We start from the raw sequence: 24411 nt of genomic DNA on the forward strand, positions 1-24411 counted from the left end.
AGGCTGGCTGGACTTCAGAATTGCTATGGGCAGGTGACTGTTGCATGCCTCTCATTTTCCCCACCCCCACTTTTGAATGTGAAAGTCTAAAGAAGTGATGTTTTGCCTAATTATAATTTGAGATGAACAGGGATGATTACTTCTAAATTCATAGGTCTTCAGGCTGAGAGGAATGGTTCTAAAGGACCTTCACCCAAGCATCTCATCCACACCTGGACCTGGTTAGATGATTTACTCCTAGACTTAGAGCTCTTATAATGGATTACAAACTGGAGGCCCTGGGAAAAGTATGAGTTTATTTTGCACATGGGAATGGTGCCAATCACTATGGTCAAATGGCAGACTGAAAAGATAGCTCAGTGTCTTCTATCCCATGTGTTCTTTTAAAAATGTGACTCGGTGGGGCGTCTACACTCCCACCCTTTGATAGGTAGGCTTATGAAGAAATGATGCTACGTAACTTCTGAGGCGAGGCTATAAAGGCAATACAGCTTTTGACATGCTTGCTGGACTCATGCTAGAGCCCTAAGTGGTCTTGTAAACAGTCTGATGGCTCTGGGCACACCACTAACCGTAGGAGACATGGCAAGTTCCTAACACTAAGTGGAGAGGCCCTGGCCAGGCCCCAGCCTAGCTCCCTGCTGTCTTAGCTCCACCCAGCATCTGACTTCAAACCCAAGAGACCTAGAGCCAAATCACTCAGCTGAATCCTTCCTTAATTCCTGATGCATAAAAACACCGAGATAATAAATGATTGTTGTTTTAGGCCACAAAGTTTGTGGATGATCTTCTGCAGCAGTAGCTAACTGAAACAACTGAGCTAACTTCTGGTAGAAATGTAATATGAGTAAGTATAGTTTAGATGAGAACACAATTTCATTTTCCATTCACCTGAATCAGAAACATACATTAGGTCAATAATGAATAAAGTATACCAAATTTTTATTCCCCTGGAATTTGCAAACTTTTCAGCACTGCTTTTTTAAGGGATTGAGCTATTTATTGTATGTGGATTTATTTACCAAGCCACATTCATATAATTATTAAATATTCAGAGACGTGTGCCTTTCCTAATCCCTACAAAACACCACTTACTTGTAATTGTACTTAAATATTGCAAACAATAAAATGACGAAATCAACGAAGATGCATGTTCCTTTAAATTTTATTTACCATAAACATTTAAGAGAATACAGCAAACACTGGAGAAAGCCTTTTTAATTATTTTTGATGTAAAGTTTCACACTTAAAATTATGCTCGCTCCCCCCACCCACCCCAAGTGAACATGCAGGTATCATTTATTCCCATATATGGTGATTCTAGAGCATTACACTCTCTTGATACTTTAATAGAGTATCCTTGCCCTGAAACCCAACTGTGTACAATCATGGCCTAATACCATCATTCAAAGAGTTCCCCAAAATGAATATTCACACAATGTTAACATTGAAATGTTTTCAAAACATCATTTTAATAAGCCAAACCACAAAAACCCAGGTTCTAGTTTAAATGTGTTTATGAAGACTGCTGCTGAGCTCAAAGCATGCAGATGTTCACGACCACCTAGATGAAGCTGGACAGTGAAACTCCTTCAGTAGGTCCAATGATGCCATTTTTCACTCATCCCAAGTATCTCCATATTTGTTTACTTTGACTAGGAAAAAAGCACAAATAGTTGATGATTCCACATAGTAATAAGTAAAAGGCCCTATTTTGTTTGCTACTATTATGGTTTAAAGTTATGTTTCTCTCTCATTTGATAAGTGCACATGAGAGTCAAATGACCCCCATTCTAAGGAAAACAGATTAGTAACTTGCCAAAGGTACAAGCCTAATGGAACAGGTAGAACTGAAGTCTGAACAAAGGTCTGTTTAGGTCCAAAGCCTGGGTGCCTTTACAACTTTATCATACCAACTAAGTAAGCGTGGTATATATTTATCGCACATACAAAAAAGTTAGCAGCAAATGAAAAGTAACAATAATAAACATTCAAATGTTGTTTTTCACACACACAAAAAAATTGCATTAGTAATGGTCAAGTCTTCAGATTCGGGTTTTTCAAGATATTTTTGTTGTCGGGAAAGGTATAGGTTTATTTATTTTTAAATGGAGGTACTGAGAATTGAACCCAGGGCCTTATGCGTGCTAGGCACACCCTCTACCGCTGAGCGGTATCTTCCCCTCCAAGTCTTCAGATTCTGATAAACCTTCTCTCCCATGAGCTGTTAATACTAGTACAAGGAGGAAACATTTTCCAATATTCTTGCATTCTACATAAAATTGTATTTTGAAACATGCTCTTCTGTCTTCTCTATTTTACTTTTTAGCCTCTCTTCCACATAGCCTTGCGAATCACAGCTCTTCAGAAGGTAACAACGTAAAGCAGCAGTTCTCAAAGTATGACTGGGGGACCCCTTCCCCAAGACTCTTTCAGTGAGTCTCTGAAGTCAAAACTACCCCATTGTTACAGTGAGACATTACATACCCTTTCCCCTCATACCTTGCCTTTTCCCCTTGCTTTTCCTTCCCTTATGAGTAGAAGGCAGTTTTCATGAAGCTACATGATGTGTGGTGACATCACTGCTCTGACAGCTAACTGAAAATGTGCTCAGGTGTTTACAATTCCTCCCACACTTTCTAATTAGATAAAAAACAAATATAATCCACATAAACTAAAGCTGGAAACGTTGACACTTTCTGACCCAGTAAATCTACATTGTACTGTCAAATTTCTGTCTAGATTCTAGAACAGAACATTCTACAAAATCACTGAAACTGTTTCATAACTGGCTTTTTCTTTATAGGCACACAAACACAAAAAATCAGCTTTTCACAAAGAAAAAAATTCTTTTGGATTACCGTGTCACATAACAGAACTTGAAGCCTGTTCACAGCCAAAACCACAAATGTCCAAATCCAGCAAATACCACACATCTATCATATTCCCTTTTCTTAACCTTTATTACTATAGGAGGCCCAACCAAAACATGCCATTTCTGACATATTAAATCATGGTACTATGCTATGCAGATATATAATTGAAAAGATTACAAAATGAGAAAGCTACTACTGCCTGCCCTCATGGAGCTTACAGTCTAAATCCTCAAATTGATTAGCAGAACAGAGTACTGGTAAGTTTTTACATGTTACAGAGTCATGGCCACTGAATACATAAGGTTTACATTAAATTTCTTATGACAAACATTAACAAGTACTGATCACAAATTTATTTTAAAGCTAGATTTTTTACATCAATAATATGACAGAGATGGATGAGTGTTATAAAACAGAATTCTACATGAAACAACCATTAACAATCAGAAATAAAATTGGCTCTACAAGAATAATCATAATAAAAAATACTAAGGATTTTTGTGTATTTTTGCATTCTCTGTGGCATAATAACTCTCAAGAAGGTACCAAGGACCTATTCCTTCCTCAAATTTTTAAAGTAGTAAATAGAAAACCTTGAAACAATGACACATCTTCAAAAATTCCTCAAAAACACATAAAAATTCTATACTGAAATAGCTACAAACCCCTATTCAAAATGCCCTCTTTCATTAGAGGTAAACTGCTGTGTCAGAAAATTTACTTTGGGTAATGCAAAGCTGTTCCAAAAGGACCTAAAAGAAACTGTACTTTTAAAACCTATAATTAATTATAGAGGGAAAGTACTGTTAAAAAAAAAAGTCAAACTCCTTTTTTGGAAATGCCATAAAGCTGATTTGTAAGGCATATAACTCTATCTCAATTCCACAGACATATAAGAAAATCATTTTATTACTTAGTCATGATTCTGTGGTTCTGCCAAAAGTGGCATTACAGCCCAATTATCAACCCTAGGTCACCAGACCTGGTTTTATGCAACAGATGCATCATTTAAAAAATGATATTAATTCCCAAGGTGGCTTCTTAAAAGGAAATAACAGTCAAATGCTTGCATAATTTCTACACTGTATTACAAAATTTGTCTGTCTTAATTCATACTACTATTTGGACTTCATTATGTTTTTCTAACACAAAATGGCCTTTGAAACCCTTTAAAAAAGGAAGAATTGATAACTGTTAAGTAGCTATTCTCTTAAATGTTATTTTGGTTAATTGCCTAAGGCATTAAATCACATGTTAGTATAATTAAAGATTTTAACTAATGCTACAGTTTCCAATCCTAAAGAGCAAAGTGATTCAGACTAGACTATCATACCTTCTTTTTTTGGCATTCTTTCCTGCATAGGCCTGACTGAGGGGTCAGTCTTATGTGTTAAAGTAACTTCATATGACTCTCTGTTCTTATTCCTTAATTCCTCATATGTAATATTTTTTCTTTTAGGACTTTCTTCAATGTTGGGATCAGGTCCTAAAACAACAAACAGTTAATAAATGGTGATAAAAGGATTTGAATAAATCCAAAAGCAACTAAATTTTATAAATGCTTCTTACCTACAAAAATAAATAAATAAATAAAGTAAAATGAAGGATCAAATTATTACCAGCATTCCAAAGGTTCTGTATTTTCTCCAAGGTACTTATAAAACTAAACTCTACTTCCTCTTACACTTCCAAGCTTTAATTTCTAAAATTTAAAATCAACATTAAAAAAACTTAAAACTAACCATGGCCAGAAGAAGAATGGATATAACATATATCAGCACAAACAATTCACTCATTAAAATGCTAGTGTTTTAAACTAGGAACGTATTCATATAGTTTATATAATTAAAGAGAAATATACCCTACTAGTAACAACTGAACAAAACCTGACATACTGTAATATTACTTAGTAATACTTCCATAATTAAATGTTCCTATAAAACAGAATCTAAATAATGCAAACAACTCCAGGTATTAAAAAATTTATTTTACCCTCTTTATATTTAAACAAAAATACTTGAAAATAGCTATTGAAAAGTACAAAACATAGCCTTTAATCACAGCATGCATCACTTTCACTCCAGTCTAATGGATGCAATACTGAGGCAGAAAAAGTAGCAACTTTTGCCTGGGGAACCAGCATTTATTCTTTCTCTCTCCCATAGAAAGTCAAAGTATGAATATGTATTATCAAAGAGTCAAACACTATAAAATAAGGAAATGGTTAATCTTAATACTGGTTGAGAGGACCAAATATTGAACACAGTTTATAAAACATACAGTCGGCAAGAAAGGCCATATAAACATTTTTAAAGAAATTAACTAATGGTAACATAACATTCAGTGAACTACTTAACTAGCAAAGTCTTACACTCTACTCCAAAAGTATTATTTTTCAGAGGTTTTTAAGGAGACACAGAAATTGGGCATATCATTTTAATAACATAGCCATATGAATTAAAGTATTTTTTAAAACCTTTGTAAGTGGTACTATTTGAGAACTCAATGGTAAGGTCCCAGTAAATAATCATAATTTTCAAAGCAACATAACTATACAGTGAATGTTTTCAACTACAATCTTTCATTTTGCTACAAAGTATACTTGCACTGATACAAAGCACAGAGCATTTAAATTTCCAACTAGTTCTAATACTATTATATACCATGGTTGAAAACCAAATTTTTCTTGCTAAGAAAAATACAAAAAAAGTATTATAATCTAATGCTGGGTTTAAAAGCACTTTGCATTTCATTAGTAATACGTAACTACTGAACTCATGTCCCTTCACCACAAATGATGTATTGTAAATTCTGAAGACCATGTGTGCTAGATTAGTGGTTAGGGACTCTGGATTCTCATTCCCACTCTGCCAACAATGTCCTTGGGCAAATCACTAAGCTTCTTTGAATCTTGAGTTTATCAATTGTGAAAAATGGAAGTTTGAACTAGCTGATCTATCAATAAAGTTCCTTCTAGGTTTAAAATTTTTTCTTACTAAAGAGAAAACTATTTCATTATTCTGAAATTCTGTGACAAATAATGAAAACATAAATCAGACAGAAAATTAGAGAGATTTTTTCCGATTTATAAAAGCCAAATGAAAGTATCTTCCATTGTATATGGAGCATGATTGACTATAAAGACCTGGAAGGAACAAGAAAATGTAAAAAAGCATTGATTTAAATCTAACTGTAATAAGCTATCTATGATAAATCTCATAACAACTATGAAAGAGTGCTTTCTACTTTGAAAAATTAATAACTCTTTCAATTCCTGGTAAGACAATGCAGAGGACAAACAGGACTTAAAAGGAAACGATGTCCTGATAAGGGAGGACTGCAGGTGGTGCAAAGCAAAGGAGGCCACTGTGGGCCCATGTCGGGGGACAAAAAGTGGCAATTTGACTTAGAGGAGTCAGAAGAGCAGAGCATGAATGATGGATGGCTGCAGTGAAGGGCTGTGCCATAGTCTGTGGGCAGATACCAAAAGGCTTTTTTGTTTTTATTTGGCAAAGAAATTATATAACATGGAATGAAATTTTCTAATGCAAATGCAAAGAAGAATGCAAGACATTAAAAGGGAAGAGTTGGTGCATGACTAGAACAGAAGTAGAATGGATCTGAACTTGGGAGATGGAAAATGGGAGATGCAGTAAGGAACAAGGACAGCAGACTTTGGAGATAAAATAATGAGTTTAACCTTCTCTCCTAATCTTCCTACCTCCTTTCCTTTCTGACTAATCAGATGTCTTTGTTTCCAACCATTCAGGAAAAAAAAAAGTTGAGGATTAAGAGATTCTCAACAACTTAATCTCTTTAATTACCTTAACTTCCATTCTCTCCTGCTGCTTCTGCAAAGGTCTTCTACTCATCCCTCCCTCATCCCAACTTTTGCTCTAAAGCAGTGCTGTCTTTCTATAATGGTGAGACTGTTCTGTATCTGCACAGTCCAACACAATAGCTATTAGCACATACGGCTACTGAGCAATTGAAATGCTGCCAAAGCAACTGAGGAACTGAATTTTCAATGTGATTTAATTTTAATTAATTTAAACAGCCAGATATAGCTAGTGGCTACTTTATACCCTGACCTACCTAGAACCCATTCTGCATCATAGGGAACCTTACTTGACCTATAACTGACACCTCTCTCTCCACTATATTCCCTCCCTCCCTTTAACCTACATACAGATTCAAATCTCTCCCATCTTAAACAAAATGAAGACCCAAATTTTCCTTTAACCTTGTCTGTTCCTCATTGTTAGTGGCATATTCTACTTATTTCAAAGCAAGCGTTTTCAAATAATACTCCATAAAGTCCACAATCTCTTATTCAAACCCTTGGAGTCAGAAATGTTTCAAAAATTCAGTTTCTCAGATTTTAGAAAATTATTACAGTATATATACCTTATTACTTAATGTACATTGAAGGAAGTAGCAATGAATGGCATACACATTAATATTTCTACAACAAAATCTAGAAAAAACATATTAAGATAAAGACAACAGAGTTATATCAGTTTTTAGGTCAGGGTTTAAAATGAGTTCAGATCTGACTTTATCACTGATTTATTTAAAAAACTGTTTTTTAAAAAGTGTTTTGGATTTTAGGATTTTAGACAAGGAATTGCAGACTTGTACTTTCTGTTTCTAACTCACTTTTCCCTGCAAATTAGACTGAAGGAAAAAAGAAGGAAGCAAGCAAGCAAGCTAGCTAACATTTGTTGAGAGCCTATTCTTTCCAGGCATTACCTCTGATTATTTCATCTCATTCCAAAAGTTCTTTAAGAGATGGATTATCATCTCCATTCAAGAAATCAAGAAACCAAAGGCATCAGAAATTACAGTTACTTGCCTAAAGTCATATTGCTAGCAAATGTCAATCAGGATTCAAATCCAGGCCTTAATTCAAAGGTGATACTGTTTCACTTACATTATGCGATCTTCAAAGCTAGTATTTACACAAACTTCACAAAGCACTTTCACATGGATTTTCTCACTTGACAACAGTTCTGTAAGGCAGGTAATTATTTTTCTCAAAGAAGCTAAGGTGAAGTGGCCTTCAAGGCTACCCTAACACATGTAACCTTTTTAAAGACTCCCTGAGGCACAAATTGTCATTTCTTCTTTGCTATTTCAGTAAACTTGGTTAATATTTTCAATTAACAGGACATTTGAATAATTTATCCTTATATTTCTGTATCTTCTAGCAGACTGAGAGTGCTTCCCAGGGACAAGAACCAGGTCTTATTCATCTTTACTTCCATACCTAACAGAGTGCCTGATACCTATTGAACTCTCCAAAATGTTGAATGAATGAAGCATGAATTCAAATGAACAAATAACACACTGAGTTTAGGCTGATGATGGAACACACATGTGATATCCAGCAGAAAAGGTCATCAAATAAAGTTTATACATACGTTGGACCATAAAATGCTGAAATTCATTTCAAGAGAAGTTTCTACCTTGGGCAATATGATCAGTAATACCAGTGGGAGTAGATTCATTCATAGAAGCACTGAATGGAATTGGCTCATAATGAGGAAGCGTCTCTCTTTCTACGTTGTCCGAAGCTGGGGATGTCACAAAAGATGAATGACCACTCACATTTGAGTCATATTTTGACTTTTGAGAATAGTGCCTATAAAAGAAAATCATATTGTATAAGAAACAGGGGTTACTGTCTACACCTTATTTAAAGAAGTGTGTTAAGGTATGAAACTAGTTATCTTATTTTCTAAAGGAATCATATGCTTTTAACATAGTTATTTAAACCAGTAAGATGAAGTCTGTTTCTTTCTGCCACAAAAACATTAAAAATATGCTCTGACCTACTTTTACAACTTAAAAATTATCACTCCTAATACAAGAGAAAAATGTATATCCTATTTTCTAATTACTATGCTTCAGAGATCACTTTGTGTTTAAAGTTCTTGGAAAGAAAAAGTACTTCAGATTAGAAAATGTGTCAATTTCCCACATTAACAGAGAAGCTGCTGCCACAGGTAGCAGTCCAAATAAACACTATTTTGCTAAAGCAGACATAAGTAATACTAGCTCTCACGGGGTTTATGCTGCCTGCATTTATGACAGGACAATTTATCTACCAAATCCACTTAATTATTTATCTACCTATCCAGACATACAGATTCATTTATCTATGTTTATACAATTTCCCTACAATTTTAAACAATCAGGACTAAAAAGTTGAAACCTGTTAAGAGATGGGACTGAAGTTTGGAAATTAAAAAAAAAAAAATGTCCAAAGTATAGTAACCAAACATGTTTGCCAAATTAAAATCTCTCATTCTGGGACATGCACTCCCAATAGGATGCAACTCTATATTTGAAACAAAAGTAAACCAATCCTGTTCTACTTTTAAAAGCAAAGTACCTTGAGCTTGCAGCAAAATGGCAAGTTTCCAATGATCCTTCATTTAGGCAATGTTTTATGCCCCAAATTATGGCAACGGATAGTACTAGCTAGTTACAATTTTTGGCTAAAATGAAAAAACCTTTAATAAAAATCTGAATCCGGCCTACCCAGTGGGTGAAGATCGTCGTGCCTGTCCTGATCGTAAAGCTTCTCCAAGAGGGGAATTCTCAAGATTCTTGAACTTTTCTTGGCAAGTTTTCACGTAAGAAAGTTTTCCAGCAAAGTATCCCATGATGCAAGCAACTTATTTGTAAAAATAAACAGAAAGTGTAACTCAGTGCGCCTCTTTAGCTAAATATCTCTTCTGAAAGAACATTTAAAAAAATGTGGCTCTAAATATGTCTTTGGTGTGGAAGAACTGAGATTTCCTGAAATAATGGTAAAAGTACCACGTTAAATCAGATTTAAAGTTCACAGAATGATTCCGTGGATATAATTCACTTTCACAAAATAAGCTAAAATAAAGCTGCTATCAGATAAATAAATTCCACTTTACTAATTAATATATTAATATAGATAGGAAACATGTGGCAACAGTATAATAGAGTGAGGAATCAAAACTACGCAATTCTAGCCTAGTCACAGGGATTTAGGTCATTTCATTTCTGGTAAAATAGGAATCATACTATTTGCCTAGCTAATGTCATAAGACTATTTTCTAAATCAGGTGCAACAAATCCCTTAAAGTAATGAATTCCAAAGTGCTACCTAAATGTGGCTAATGTTGCATCTTATGTCTGTTTCCAATACAAAAGAGACACTACCCTGTAAAGATTCATAAAAGGCCTCAGGTACTCTTTTTTAGGGCAATTTATTATCTTTAACAATTTTATAAAATGTAAGGAAGCTATGCTTATAAATGTAAGTAAATTATGCTTATTTACTAAATGCAAATTAAAGAGTTTTTTTAAAAATTAGGTTTAATTTTAAAATACACTTTATTATGATTAATCAGAATAGCTGGACAACTTTCCTTCCTCAGAGATCAAGGGAACTTAATTTCAAATACTGTATCTTTACAAAATAATTTATTATTTTAATAGTTCTATTACATTACAAAAAGAGAAAAAAAGTCTCTTTCAAGTAACTCATGATTTTTAATTCTAATAAAAAAGTGCCCAAGTTGTCCATTTATGAAAAGCCTAAACAAAGTGATTTGTCAAAGCAAATAACCAAATAACTGTTGTTAGTAAGATAAGACAAAACACTTGACGAAAGCTAGCTATTTTACTTAGGTAAAAAAGCTAAGAAAACTAGTGTTGTTCATACTTACATATAAGTTTAGGGATGGAACCATATTTCGGATGACTTGAAAGAATTCCTAAAGATAAAATAGTCAACATTTCTGAGTAACATTGTTATATTTACATAAGTAAGATGTTTTATCTTTTATTAAGATAAAAGAATAGGTTTATGCCAAGTTTATGCTAAGAGTACATATGAAAACGGCACAGAAATTATGGTAAAAAATGCAAAGAAACTACCTCTGCTAGTCATTATTTGGTCTTTTCTAACAGGAGAGTAATAAGTAGTAATAAGTTTAGCAATGCAGTATAAATTAAGATAAATCTATTTCTCAGCAACTCTGAGCAGCCCAAAGATACAAGAAAATATCAGTACAGACTATCTAAATGCTATCTGACAACACTGGCTCTTTCCATAACACCAAAGAAGTCTAAAGCTCTTTAAAAGAGAATTCAACATCAGGAGAAATATGAAGAAAACTCTAATCTATTAGGATAGGTGAATTTAGCAAGGCTACTTGATACGAGGTCAATAAATAAAACAAAAACAGAAAAAAACCCACATTATTTCTACATACCAGGAACAAACAAAAAACTCAACATTTTTAAAAAGATACAATTTATTATAGCACCAAAAAACATCAAAGACCCAGTAATAAATTTAATGAAAAGTATGAAAGATCTTGAAAGCTACAATTTACTGAGAGAAATGAAAGCTAAATAAAAGGAGAAATATACCATGTTCATGAATTCAAAGATTAAATATTGTAAAGATGGTAATTCTCCATAAATTCATCTATAAATTCAATGCAATCCCAATTAACAGCAAAGGAAGTATTCCCCTAAATTGAAAAGCTTATTTTAAAAATCATGTGGAAACAAAGGATGAAGAAAAACCAAGGCAACATCGAAGAACAATGTAACTGAAGAAATGACTACCACCAGATACGAAGATAAACAATAAAGCAGTAGTCATTAAGATGGTATATTTTAAGGTACAAGAATAGACAAACTGACCGAAACTAGGAAAGAGTCCAGAAACAGACCCACATATACGGTCACTTGATTTATGACAACACTGCACTGCAGTGAACAAAGAACAGTCTTCAAAATATAGTGCTGGGTCAACCACGTATCTGTACGAAGAAAAATGTACCTTGATGCTACCTCATACAATGTTCAAAAATGATTCCAGATGACTTGAAAATTTAAGTATGAAAAACACAATAAAACTTATGGAAGAAAGCTTAAGAAATTCTTCACGTCCTTATAATAAACAAAGATCTTAAGGGGACCAAGAAAAGCCCTCATCTTAAGGAAAGATTTGATAAACTGGACTCTATTAGGATCTACAACTAATCAGAGCGGGAAAAAATACCTGCAATACATATACCTGACAAAAGACTCACTTCCAGAACGTAGAGAACTCTAACAAAACTATTAGGAAAAGGCAATCCAATGGAAATAGGGACAACGGGCTTGAACAGACACTTCACAAAAGAGGATATATTTCAAATGGGGTATAAACAAAAAATGTCTTCAACTTCATTAGCCATCAGGGAGATGTAAATTAAAACCACAATGCAATCAACATCACTGTCCACTTACCACAATGGCTAAAATTTAAAAGACACAAAAATAGCAAGTGTTGGTGATAATGTGACATAAATAGAACTCTACTAATAAACTGATAGTGGGAGTGTAAATAGATCTAAACAGTTTGGAAAATTCAGCAAAGCTATACATAGACATAATCTATGACCCAGCAAAAAGTCTACCAAGAGATATCATATTCATGGCAGAACATCAAAAATGTAATATCAAAAATGAAAACTATATAATCATCAATGTACAATAGGATGGATAAACTGCTATGACACAGTCACATACTGGAAAACTATATGCAATGAGAATATATCATTTACCACCACATGCAAAAATGTGGATGAATCCTGTGATGGGCTGGTAAACCAGCTCTTCAAACAGAAAGCCCTGATTTGTAATGTCAGTCGATTTCTGTGGTGTAAACACCTGCACTATGACCAATTTTGAGCTACCAAGGGTTTAAAACTTGGCTTGCCAAGTTCCTGAAATTTTAACAGTCAGCTCTCTGGAGCTGGTACAAGCCAGTTCCAGCATACCACTAGATGAATCTCAGTGTTGAAAGAAGGTACACAAAAGATCGTATCATGTACACATAAGTGCATGATTTAATTTTATATAAAGTATAAAAACAGTCAGAACTGATTTACGCTGCTAGCCTCAGTTCCTTCACTTAGACAGCTGAGGTGATGAGGAGAAAAGGGAGGATGATAATAATATCTATATTTATACAAAAAAGTTGTTCCTTTATTCTGTCACCAAATACCTACAGACCACTTATAACACACAGGCACTACATGCTAGGAAGGAGGAATGTAACAGTAAACAAGACACTCGTCACCCTCGCAGAGTTTATACTCTAGAGGGTGAATGAAGACAAACAGAACACAGTGTGATGGTTGCTATTCTCCCACTGAAAACCAGGCATAACTCAGAGATATTGCAGGTTCGGTTCTAGATCACGGAAATAAAGCAATAAAGCAAATCACACAAATTTTCTGGTTTCCCTGTGCAGATAAAATTTATGTCTACACTATACTGTAGTGTATTAAATGTGCAATACTACGATGTCTAAAAAACAAAGTACATACCTTAATTAAAAAATACTTTCTTACTTAAAAATGGTAACCATCATCTGAGCCTTCAGTGAGCTGTAATCTTTTTGCAATAATAACAAGGATCACTAATCACAAATCACCATGACAAATATAATGAAAAAGCTTGAAATATTGCAAGTATTACCAAAATGTGATACAGAGACAATAAAGTGAACAAATCCTGTTGGAAAAATGGTACCAATAAAGACTTGCTCAGTGCAGGGTTGTCACAAACCTTCAATCTGTTAAAACAAACAAACCCACAATATTTGTGAAGCTCAATAAAATGAGGTATACCTGTACTTGGGTGTCTACTACATGCACCATGTCCTTTGTCAGGTGCCAGAGTCCATTTTCTAAAGGAAAGTAGCAAGGGAGGCAAATACACTTGTTGAAGCTAATGTAATACTCTTGGCAACAGACGGCTGCATTAACTGCAATGGGAGTGTAGATGGAGGTAGACAGTCTACAGAGATATTTAAGAGCTGGACTAGAGAATGAACATTTGTTGAACAAAGCAGGTAAGGCATAGAATGGAAGGAAAATGCCTCAGTTTCTTGGATGGAGAGTGATGTCTTTCAGATATGGGGAATACAAAGGAACTGATTTGTGGAGAAATGAGCTCAGTTTACAATGTTCGAGGAGCTTGTAGGAGGGCCATCCACGTGGAGATATGCAGATTATGATTCTGGAGCAGATATCTTAGCTAGAGAAAATCATGTGATTTAGAGCAATAAATGTCACGAAAGCCCGTATTATTGCTGGATAGTATATAGACTGAAACTCAAAGTCAAACTGTGAAGAACACCGCAAGTGGAGTAAGAGCGCTCACACTAGAATGTAAGCACCAAGAGTTCACAGATTTTTTGTCTTTTAGTGCTGAATACCAAAAACAGTGTATAGTGCATATCAGACACTCAAAAAACTTATGAAAAAATGGAGAAGTTGACTGAGATAGGAGAAAAACCAGAAGAATGTGCTGTAATGGAAACCAAGGGAAGAGTAAAATTTTAAGGACTGGTTAAAGTTGTAAAATGGTCAAAAACAAAAACTGTCCATTGAATTTAAGCAACAAAGAGGCTGTGTTGGTAAAAGTTTTAGTACATGTTAGAATACATGCATAATCTATGACACAGACTGCAGTGGGTTAAAAGAAATAAAAAGTTCAGTGCTCATTTATGAAGTCTGGTTTCAAACGCAAGACAGCTGGGAGCAGCTGTAAAGGGATATAAAAGAAGATTTTTCTTTTTTATGTTCTCAAGTTAGAACAGACCTGAGCATGTTTAAATGTTTTGATCGAAAAGGAATGAGGATACAGGGAGCAGCTAAGACTAGGAAGAGTATGACACACTGTAGACGAAAGCATGTACAAGATGTTAGGCATTTGGATTAAATGCAGAATGTCTTGATGGATTCTGAATTCCTTTTCTAAAGTCTCTCCCATTTTTTATTTTGAGATTGACTTTCTAATTAGAATACCTCACCCCAAAAAATAAGACCCCAATACAATTTCAGTAATAACAAAAGCCCTTAATTCTGGTTAATAGTTAAATGAGTGACATATCACTCAATGTTCTTTTCTGTATTTTTCACTCAAAGCATCAAAGCCTCAGCAATAAAACAACTCTGACCAAGGTGTAAAGATGACATACTCAACAGAAAATGTTATTCCACAAATTAGGTTAAGTCATTTTCAACAGTTTATCCTTTCTGAAAAATGGATTACTAAATTCCACTGAAAGGCTCCAGGCTCAGTCATTATGAACAGTTACAGAGAAAGACGTTGAACACTGTTGCTGCTCATGGCATGACTTTTGCTAATGAGATCACAGAAGCATAAATCATCATTAATGACAAGTCAAATAATTAATCACCAAATGGTGACGAGGAATCCAAGAGGATTTTTGCTACAAGAATAATCTGTCTCCTCAGTACTAGGCCCTAATATTTTCAGTAGGATTCACTCTAATTACATCAGAACAGTCCTATCAGGGTGTACGTGCAACCAGAAAAAGGGAATTTCTCTGTCTGGTTCAGTTATGTGTATAATTAGTTACATGTAGGAGCGAGGCATTCCCAAGCTAGGCAAAAAAATAATCCAACAGTGGTGTGATTTCATTGCTGAAGATAAAATGTCTAAGTGAGTAGATGCAATTTGATCCTCTGAATTTTTGCTGCTTCTGCCTTAATTCAAGCTGTCCAGTCTCCTACTCTTCTTAAGCCCAAAAGCTCCAAAATTTTGCCTTCTTTGAAACCTACTCAAAATGACCATTTCTCCTGCTTCTACCTCACCTATTCAATGGAGTTTCCATTCGAGCAATTCTGCCACTCCAGCCATGTCAGTCTCCTACTGTCCCTCCCAACAGTCATGCTTATTATTCTGATAACCAAATCCTTCCTTCCTGAGATATTCTTCTCTTTTAATCTAATTTCTGCTCATTTCCTAAATTCCCTTCTTTTCAGAATTTTTCCTTCATTACAGTAGCCCAGCAGAGATCTTTCTTCTGGAAAACCTACAGCTATTTTAGTCTCTACTATACAACTTAGAAGCTTATTAAATGTTTAATTGTATTCTCTATTTGCTTCAACATTGTGTTCACATTGTTTCCTCACATGAACTACGAGCAGCTCTTAAATTTCATCTGTATAATTCCACTTACTCCCCCAAATGCCTAGCTCCAATCATTAGTTAAATGACTCACAGAACTAAGAGAAATAAAATGGGCAGTACAGTAAGACTCTATAACCTCTCCATTCATAGCTCCCTGTGCCAGTTTTTCCTTAAAAGTAATGTGATTAAAATGTCTATTTCACACTACAGAAACAATCCTAGTCTATAAAACAACTTAGTCCTAAAAGACGTCTAAGAGGATGTATGTCTTGACTTGTTTGCATTTTAAAAATTCCTGTCACAGTAACACACTCTAATGAGGTTCTTTGGGAATTCTTGAAATAAAAACAAAATTTTACGTAAAAAGTCTTCCCACTTCCCTCCAAAACTACTCTTCTCAACTAGTTGTGTTGCTATGCTGTCTAAGTAAAGTACTTCATTCTGCTAACGTGAAAAGGCTAAAACTTCCTATCATAGTCACATTTTAGGAGGAGCTAGTTAATTTAAAGAATAGATTTGTAGGATATATAGCGGCATCCTAAGGTAACCATCCTTTTCTGAACACCTTCTAATTCCAAGAAGACAGTTCACAAAACAAATGTAATGAGCATTTATTTCTATTGTTAATACCACCAAATTTAAAGATGTAGAGACTGACACATTTAATACTTAATCTAAACTCAACTCCATGATCTAAGGCAATAGAACTTGGGACAAGGAAGGATCCCCACTCCATTATTTTAAGACAAATCTGGTTTAGGGAGCTGGGGAACTCCTGACCTTTAAGCCAGTACATAAGAATCACCTGGAACCATAACTCAAACATTCCGATTCAGTAGGTCTGGGATGGGGCCGTGAATTTGCATTTCTAACAAGCTCCTAGGTGATAGTGATGTGGATGGCATACCTACACCAGGTTTGTCTATCTTCCTGTAAACTACCACTGGCTTTTAGTTACTTTTTTGCTCTTATAGTGTTAAAGTTACTATCGTGTAGGAGGACATCAAATTCTCAAATTTAATATTTGAATCATTGGATCCATGGAGACATAACTCTTCTGATGTTGCAGAAATTTATCAGTGATGTTTAATATGACACATTCCCACATGTGAGTTAGCTAAAGATGAGGAAAATAAAATATTATGATATCCAAAGTGCTAAACAAATTCAAAGTTTAAAATATTTACCTTTACTAATCAATCCTTGAGTAATCAACATACTTGTTGCAGCCAAAGGTACAGCTATAGGGGGAAAAAGAACTTGTCAACACCAACAAAAGGGAAAGATTTTGTCTCAGTTCATTAGAACAAACATGTATCCGTAAAACCAATTAGGAAGTAAGTCGCACAATTAACATCTTTAAGACATTTTTCCACTTTTAAAAGCTGTATTGTATATATTCAGAGAAATATAAAAAGCATTTTAAATTTAAGAAAATATTAAACAATATCATTTAAGAACCACCCAGATTTAGGCTCTAAAAGCCATTCACTAACATCATCAATTAAAACAACATAGTAAATACTGACCAAGTTACTTCTGGAGTTAAAGGTGGAAAAAATTAATGTTGAGGGAGGCAAGAAGCATATTATAAATAACAAGAGCCACTACTGAGTAACTGCTAAGTGCCTAACGTACATTATCTCATTTACTTTTTACCACATCTCTATGAGGTAGGTATTATTATTATTATTACTATCCTTTTAAAGACAAGGAAACTGATGTTTAGAGATGCTAAGTAATTTGTTGAAGGTCACACAGCCACTTGAATGGCAGGTTCTGGATTCCAGTGAATTCTATCTGATACCAGATCTCAAGTTTTTAAGTTCAATATTATACTGAGTGAACCAATATACAAGATATATTTACCCAAAATCATTATGGTGATCAGGGCAAGAATTAAAAAGCATATATTTTAAATACTAATGCTCTTTCTCCTAAATTAGTGAATTCCAAAAAAACTAAATGAAAATATGATGTATATATGCACATTAACCCAAACTGAAAAATCCAAAGCTCTCATCATAATTTCAAAGGGGCTCATAATTTAAGAAATCAGTCTTCTACACCCACACTGTCCAAAAGAATTTTCTTCAATGACGAGAGCAGTCTGTATCTGTTTTCCAGCTAGGTAGTATGCAGGAAAAAGTTAACACAGCAGCCCTGAGACTGCTTTCCTTACAAAGGCCTGCTTGCAAAGTTGGTCCTCAGCTTGTATCTGGGAGCTTGACTGGTAAACTGGTAGAAAACTTTACCCAAATGGTAAGTGGCTCATTATGCCAAATCATTTGTACAAATACAGTTCACACTAAACACCTCCTTTCCTTCTGGGAGTCTGGAATTTTGTTATCTGCCAGGCTGAGGGTGCCTACGTGACCAGCACCTGATAAAAACCCTGGGTGTTGAGTCTCTAACGGGACTCTTTGGTAGATAATACTTCATATGTGTTACTACAACATGCGAATAGAGAAATTTAGCACATTCTTTGTGTGACCCCACTGGGAGGGGACACTTAGAAGCTTGTGCCTGGTCTCCTCTGGATTTCACCCACACTCCTTTCTCTTTGCTGATTTTCCTTTGTATCTTTTCTGCTGTAAGTTATTTTAAATTGAAATAGCTACATGTGGCTGCTACACTGAACAGTGCGGTTCCAGACTAGGGGCTGGGAAATGTTCTGTAAAGAGCTATGTGGTAAATATTTTAGGTTTTGTGGGCCAGTCTTTGTTCTAACTACTTAACTGCCATTTTAAAGCAAAAGCACTGAGACAATACATAAGCAAATGAACACAACTGTGTTCCAGTAAAACTTTTTATGGATGCAAAAATATGAATTTCATGTAATTTTCACATGTAATGAAATATTCTTCTTTTGACTTTTTTTTTCAGCTATTAAGAAATGTAAAACACATTCTTAGCTTATAGCCATACAAAAACAGATTTGGTCCTTGAACTGTAGCTTGCTCAACCCTGGTCTAGTCTGGGCAATTTAAGAAGCAAAGTCATTAAGACATCTGAATTATTACAGAGATTTCATGATTAAAATCCGTAACTCTGGAATACTGCCATCAGACACAATTTGCAGAAACCCTAAGGTCTGAATCTTTGCTCTACTCCTTACAAACAGATTTTACATTTGCTGGAAAAATGATCTAATGGTGGCTGGTTAGAATGTCTTCATGCATTATTATTCAAGGTTTTTCAAAGGATAAGTCCTTTTAATTATAGCATCAGGACAAGTTGCAATCATTTTTTTCCTTCAGTTTAATTCAAGGATTGCAACATGAAGCACTGAAGAATCATATAAGAATAAAAGGCAATGAGTTAGTTGACCATCTCTACAATGGACAATATTTTCCCCATTTTGCTTTCTTCCTAGGCCAAGATGGTATGACGCAAAGAGTAATCATCTGGTTAAGGAGATTCCAGCACTAGTTCTGCCACTCACCATGGTCTTTGCATAAATCTCTTAACTTCTTTTCATGCTATCAAACGTAACAGATTAGAACTAAGGTATCTATCCAATTCATGTATTGTCAAAGAGAATGGTAAAATTCAAAAAGACTTCAGAGATTATCTAGTCTTCATCCTAATCAGAGTACTGATACCAGAAAGAACAAGTCATTTGATCAAAGCAACACAAATGGTTAGTTTTTGGTGGAGCTGAGATCAAAACCCAAGTCTCCTGACTCCCAGGTCAGTGGCCTTTTCTACTGCACTACATGATTCCTACTGCAGACAGAGTCTATTAAATAATGTTTCTTAAGGCCATTCAGTAGCACTGCTGACCAAACACTATTCTGTATTATGGCCATGGTCCCAATCATATCCAACACAAGGACTCCTAAAATTCCTTTAACTCTTCTTCTCCTATACTAGCAAAGTGCTTCTCTAAATTCATTGTTTTCAACAGAAACTTTTATTTTATTAATCACAATAGCATTAACAGCCATTTAATAAAATACCTTAACATTTATAACAAATTAAATTGAATTAACTCCTAGAACATTTCAATGAGATTGGTCAATATTACCTCCAAGTAACAGATAGGGAAACTGAAGCATACAAACATCAGGAACTTCTCCCAAATCTCAAAGCTAATATGTGATAGAGCTGTAATTTGAATCCATACAGTCAGGCCTCAGTCAATGCTCTTATAAATCACTATACTGTCTCATTTGAAAACCAGAAGTACACATGTATGAAATATTATTCACAAAACCCTATAAAAGATGAATGAGACAAATATGAATTCATACACCCTTTCAGCAATTTCAGAGGTTGAGACCTACTGTAAAATATAATACACATTAAACTAACCCTTTTATGTAGATTCTTTCATTACCTGTGTATTTGTGCAAAGAGACAACGAGTTGTACACCTTCTCATCCTTCTAACCCATCCTGTACACTGCTAACTAATGTTTCCTTAAAAATCTTACGTATCATCCCCTTGGCCCAAGAACCTACAATATATAATAAATCAAATCTTTAACTCCTGAGTATTATGTTTATTTTCTACCCCCAATAAAAGACCTCTGCTCCAATCAGTTCAGCCTCAAAGCTCTAGTTGAGATCAAGTTATTGCAGATTCTGCCTTTGCTCACTATTCCTTTCATCTAAATGCTTCTCCACCATTCATTCACCTGAAGTCCAATTAGTTAAGTCTCACTTGTTTAACAATGTCTTTTTAGCTAAATCAATTTCAATTTATTTATCTCTTTTTAACATTTCTATCACTGTTATGCACTTAATCTTTATCAAAGTGCTTCATGAGTTAGCTCTGTTTCAACTACATCATAAAACTACTTCAGGACAAAGACTATGTCTCATAAAACATCTTCCAAGCATAGTAACTTACACACTACATAAATACCAGGCAGACTGATGAAAACGTACATCCTCTTTAATAAGTTACCTCCTCCCTTTACAAATGCCATCTTGCTTTTTTTTTTTTAGAATTACCTTATCTGAAAGGATTGCAGTGATCAAGTCAATCAACAACAGGGTTCTATTCAAAAGGAAGATTATGTTTTGTGTTGCTTTCAGCATTCTGGTTTTAAAAATAAAATCTTCATGTATAAGGTCTCTAGTAAGAAATCAACAGCTAGTAATGTAGTAACATCTCACAATGATAAAACAGAAACTAACCAGTTTTTATCATGTAATGATTGAAAGTTTAAGAGTTAAAATCATGAGCTGGCTTCAAGTCTAGACACCACTGCTTACCAGCTGTGTAACACTGGATAACTCTTTAACATCTCCAAACCTCAATTTCTTCATCTTTAAAGTGAGGGTAACAGTTATCAACCTTATTGGGTTGTTTTTACATAATCCATGTATAATCAGTTAAATGCTATTATTATAACCAACAAAAATACTTCATGGTCTTGACAAAAGTTCCAGAAATCACTATTTTAAAATGCATACAATTCTGATCATTTCATGATGTATGCAAATGTCAAACTACTATGTAGTATGCTTGAAACTAACATATTATCATATGTCAACTATTATTTCAATAAAAAATTTAAATAAATGTATATAATTCTATTTCCTTAGTCAACTTCTTTTAGCAATAATTACACTAATGCCAAAAGTCTGCATTAGTGTATGAAATCATTGTAATTTCAGGTCCTATGGTCAGATTTTGTTGATTAGAAAATTTAACTTACATCTGAACCAGAAGCTTTCATCATTGCATTCTGCAAAGACTCTTCTTTCTTCCTCTGTTGGAATGTAATCAGCCCCTATGTCTTTTTATCAAGGAAAATTGGCAAACATTAAAACATCCATGGAAAAACTAAGTGTAAAAAATTACCTCAGTCTAAACATTAACAAAACACACTTTTTTTTTTTTAATTAAGTAATGGAACAAGTGGCTTGTATACTTTAAGCAAACCTTTACTTCAAACATGCAAGTCTGTGTTACCATTCACTGGCTATGTAGTCAGGACTGGCTACAGAATGGGCTGGGTCCAGAGGAAAATTAAAATTTGAAACCTTTTGTTCAAATGAAGAATTAAAAATGGCAAGAGTACATCATTAAACCAAATGTGGATCTGTGTGTGACTGTACAGGTCACAGACCCATGAAGCCAGTCCAGTGGCTACTGTTACTCAAGGCAGTGAAAATTTCTTTTCATAAAAAGTGCTTCTAGTTATAAATACTTAATTGATAGTTACGGGGAATTGGTCTTGGAACTTCTGCATTCGGTTCTCGATAATCAGCCCTCCCATTCATCTTTCCTGCATCAAAAACATTTATGTTAGGTATTAGAAACGATTGAGATTGGTCAAAATAAATCAAGATATAGTATAGTAAAATTACTAGTCTACATGGCAGCCAATCAATAAATATTTACTAAACGCTACGACATCTGAAGTACTCAACATAAAAATTTACCTAAACAAAAAAGTCACAGATCTATAATTTAGATCCCTTAATTGAAAAACAGATGCTTTGCTAAGTAGTTACCAACTGATTTTATCAAATTAAGATACGAAAGGTTATTAAATTTTTTTAAAAAACATTATTTTTCCTCTTGAAGCTGGTTTATTTCACATTATCCTATGTTTGGATTCTTTCAGAAATATATGTCCAATTACTAGGATAATACTCCAAAAGAGGAGAAATCCCAAGTAATTTCTGCGCTTCCATTTTAAAAAATTGAAATAATCATCAGGAAACATACAACCTCTCCCACAAAGCAGGACTTCAAAACAAATGAAATAACAAAGACGTCATATCGTTCTCCCTGTGGCGTGAAGCTAACAGTACATTCTGTATCCTCTAAACTTTCCTCCCTCCTCAAAGAGAGGCCTCGAAAAATATACGACATGTAAAAAGAACATATACTCTTATTATTTTTAATCCATGCCTCCAGATTTAAGAGCCCAACAGATTAGATATTTATGTATTTTACGGCTGTTCACATAGGATCGTGACTGTTCCCATTTTAAAGAAATTTAAATAAAACGGGAAATGTCATACGCGATGAGGATAGCAACTGAGGCCCTTTCACAATTCACTTATTTAATAAATCATCACTGAAGACTCACTACGCACCAATTCCTTGGCTAAAGAAAAAAAACAAAAAGAGTAAATTCATGGATGGGTGGATGGAGACTGCTGAGTAAGCTACTTACATACCAAAACAACTGTAAAAGAAAAATCCCTTATTTCCCACAACAGCATCCTACCTAGAAAGACTGCCAAGGTTGACAAAGCCCCTTTAGACAACATCATTTTAATCTCTTAATACCAAAGAATAAAAACTGAATTACACCCCCCTCGTCCTATGACAGTCGATTCCCGCACTCCATCCCCCCATCCACTGCGTCTCCCACCTGCAACACCTACACACATCCGTCACCAATAATTCCTCCCACCCACACCCCCCAGACACGCTCCCTCACCAACCCGGTCACCGGCACCCAGGAGCCCGAGACCCAAAGCGCGATCGGCCCACCCTCGCAGGCGGGAAAATGGCGGAAGGTGCAGGGGAGCGCCTGGCCGCGGGGAAGTGGTGAGTGGGTAGATGGGCGCCGGAATGGGGCTTTCTGCGTCACTTCACCCACCTCCCGACGACAGCGGCGGGCAACAGCGCGGCAAGTGCGGGCGACCAGGGGCGAAAGCCAGGAGGGGATCCGAGAGGGGCCGGGGGGGAGGGGAGGGCGGGAGAGGCGCGGGATTGCAGAGGAGTTGGGGGTGGGGAGCGGTCAAGGATGCGGCCACCAAGAAGTCACCCAGAAACGGGATCAAAATGACCGCGACCCGGAAGCACTGGCGACCTAAGTAGGAAATGACGTTAAGACCTCCCTGTGGAGTCTAAGGGCGAGCAGCCTCGGAATAGACGTCTGCGCCTGCGTCTGTCTGCGCCGTCCTCCTCTGCTCGTCCCTCCTCCCTTCCCCGACAAGGCCGCGGCGCGCACAGGCCGCACTGCGGCTGCGCCAGCCTACGGACCCGCGCCCCGCTCACCCCCTCCCTGCGCCGCGCCGGAGGCTTGGCTTTGAGCTGCTGTGACGCGCTGCGTTGATCTTCAGTGACCCGCAAGCAGGAACGTTCTGGAGCCCCCTTTTATACCCTTGTTGAGTGTTACTTACTTTTCTTGGCTTTCTCTGTTTTTAGGCTTTACGTAGTTCATTTGTTTCTTTGAAGCTTTAGGCTAAGTAGTAGCTGATAATTATTAGGCATGCGCAGTTGGCTGCCTGGCTGACTTCTGAGCCTAGCTTCTGACTAGTTCTGGAACCTCAGGCATGGTAAATTCTTGCTCTCGCTGAGCCTCAGGTTTTTCTCATCTGAAAAATAGAAATAAGACCTACCTTATAGTGTTGTTACAATTAAAACAGCACACGTAAAAGGAGGTTTAACCGCTCAGTGTTCTATTAATGGAAGTTTATATTTGAATGTGGGGTTCATGGCTTCTGTTCATCAGACGTCATGCTGTTACACTCGGCCACCATTTAGTCATTTATTCATTCTACAAATACTTGTTAAGTGCCTGCTGCGAGCCTGGTACTGAAAGTTAACAGTGAACAATCAG

General features: G+C 35.6%; 1 protein-coding gene across 5 annotated transcripts; it reads right to left on the bottom strand.

The window, feature by feature from the left end:
• Positions 1–1149: 1149 nt before the first annotated feature.
• On the bottom strand, positions 1150–23990 carry OCIAD1 (OCIA domain containing 1). Of its 5 annotated transcripts, none has more exons than XM_072944280.1 (9): positions 23972–23990; positions 22051–22113; positions 21541–21621; positions 17057–17110; positions 10589–10636; positions 9423–9558; positions 8345–8520; positions 4210–4362; positions 1150–1655 (listed from the first exon to the last, which is right to left on the bottom strand). In XM_072944280.1, exons 2-9 carry the CDS (start codon positions 22106–22108, stop codon positions 1618–1620), a joined length of 744 nt encoding a protein of 247 aa, XP_072800381.1. In that variant the 5' UTR covers positions 22109–22113; positions 23972–23990; the 3' UTR covers positions 1150–1617. The 5 variants fall into 5 exon arrangements, with proteins under 5 accessions (XP_072800381.1, XP_015105618.1, XP_015105628.1 ...); XM_015250132.3 differs by lacking the exon at positions 23972–23990 and adding an exon at positions 23446–23627; XM_015250142.3 differs by lacking the exon at positions 23972–23990 and adding an exon at positions 23337–23522.
• Positions 23991–24411: the final 421 nt, after the last annotated feature.

Source organism: Vicugna pacos, chromosome 2 (assembly GCF_048564905.1).
Source record: "Vicugna pacos chromosome 2, VicPac4, whole genome shotgun sequence".
NCBI lineage: Eukaryota > Metazoa > Chordata > Mammalia > Artiodactyla > Camelidae > Vicugna > Vicugna pacos.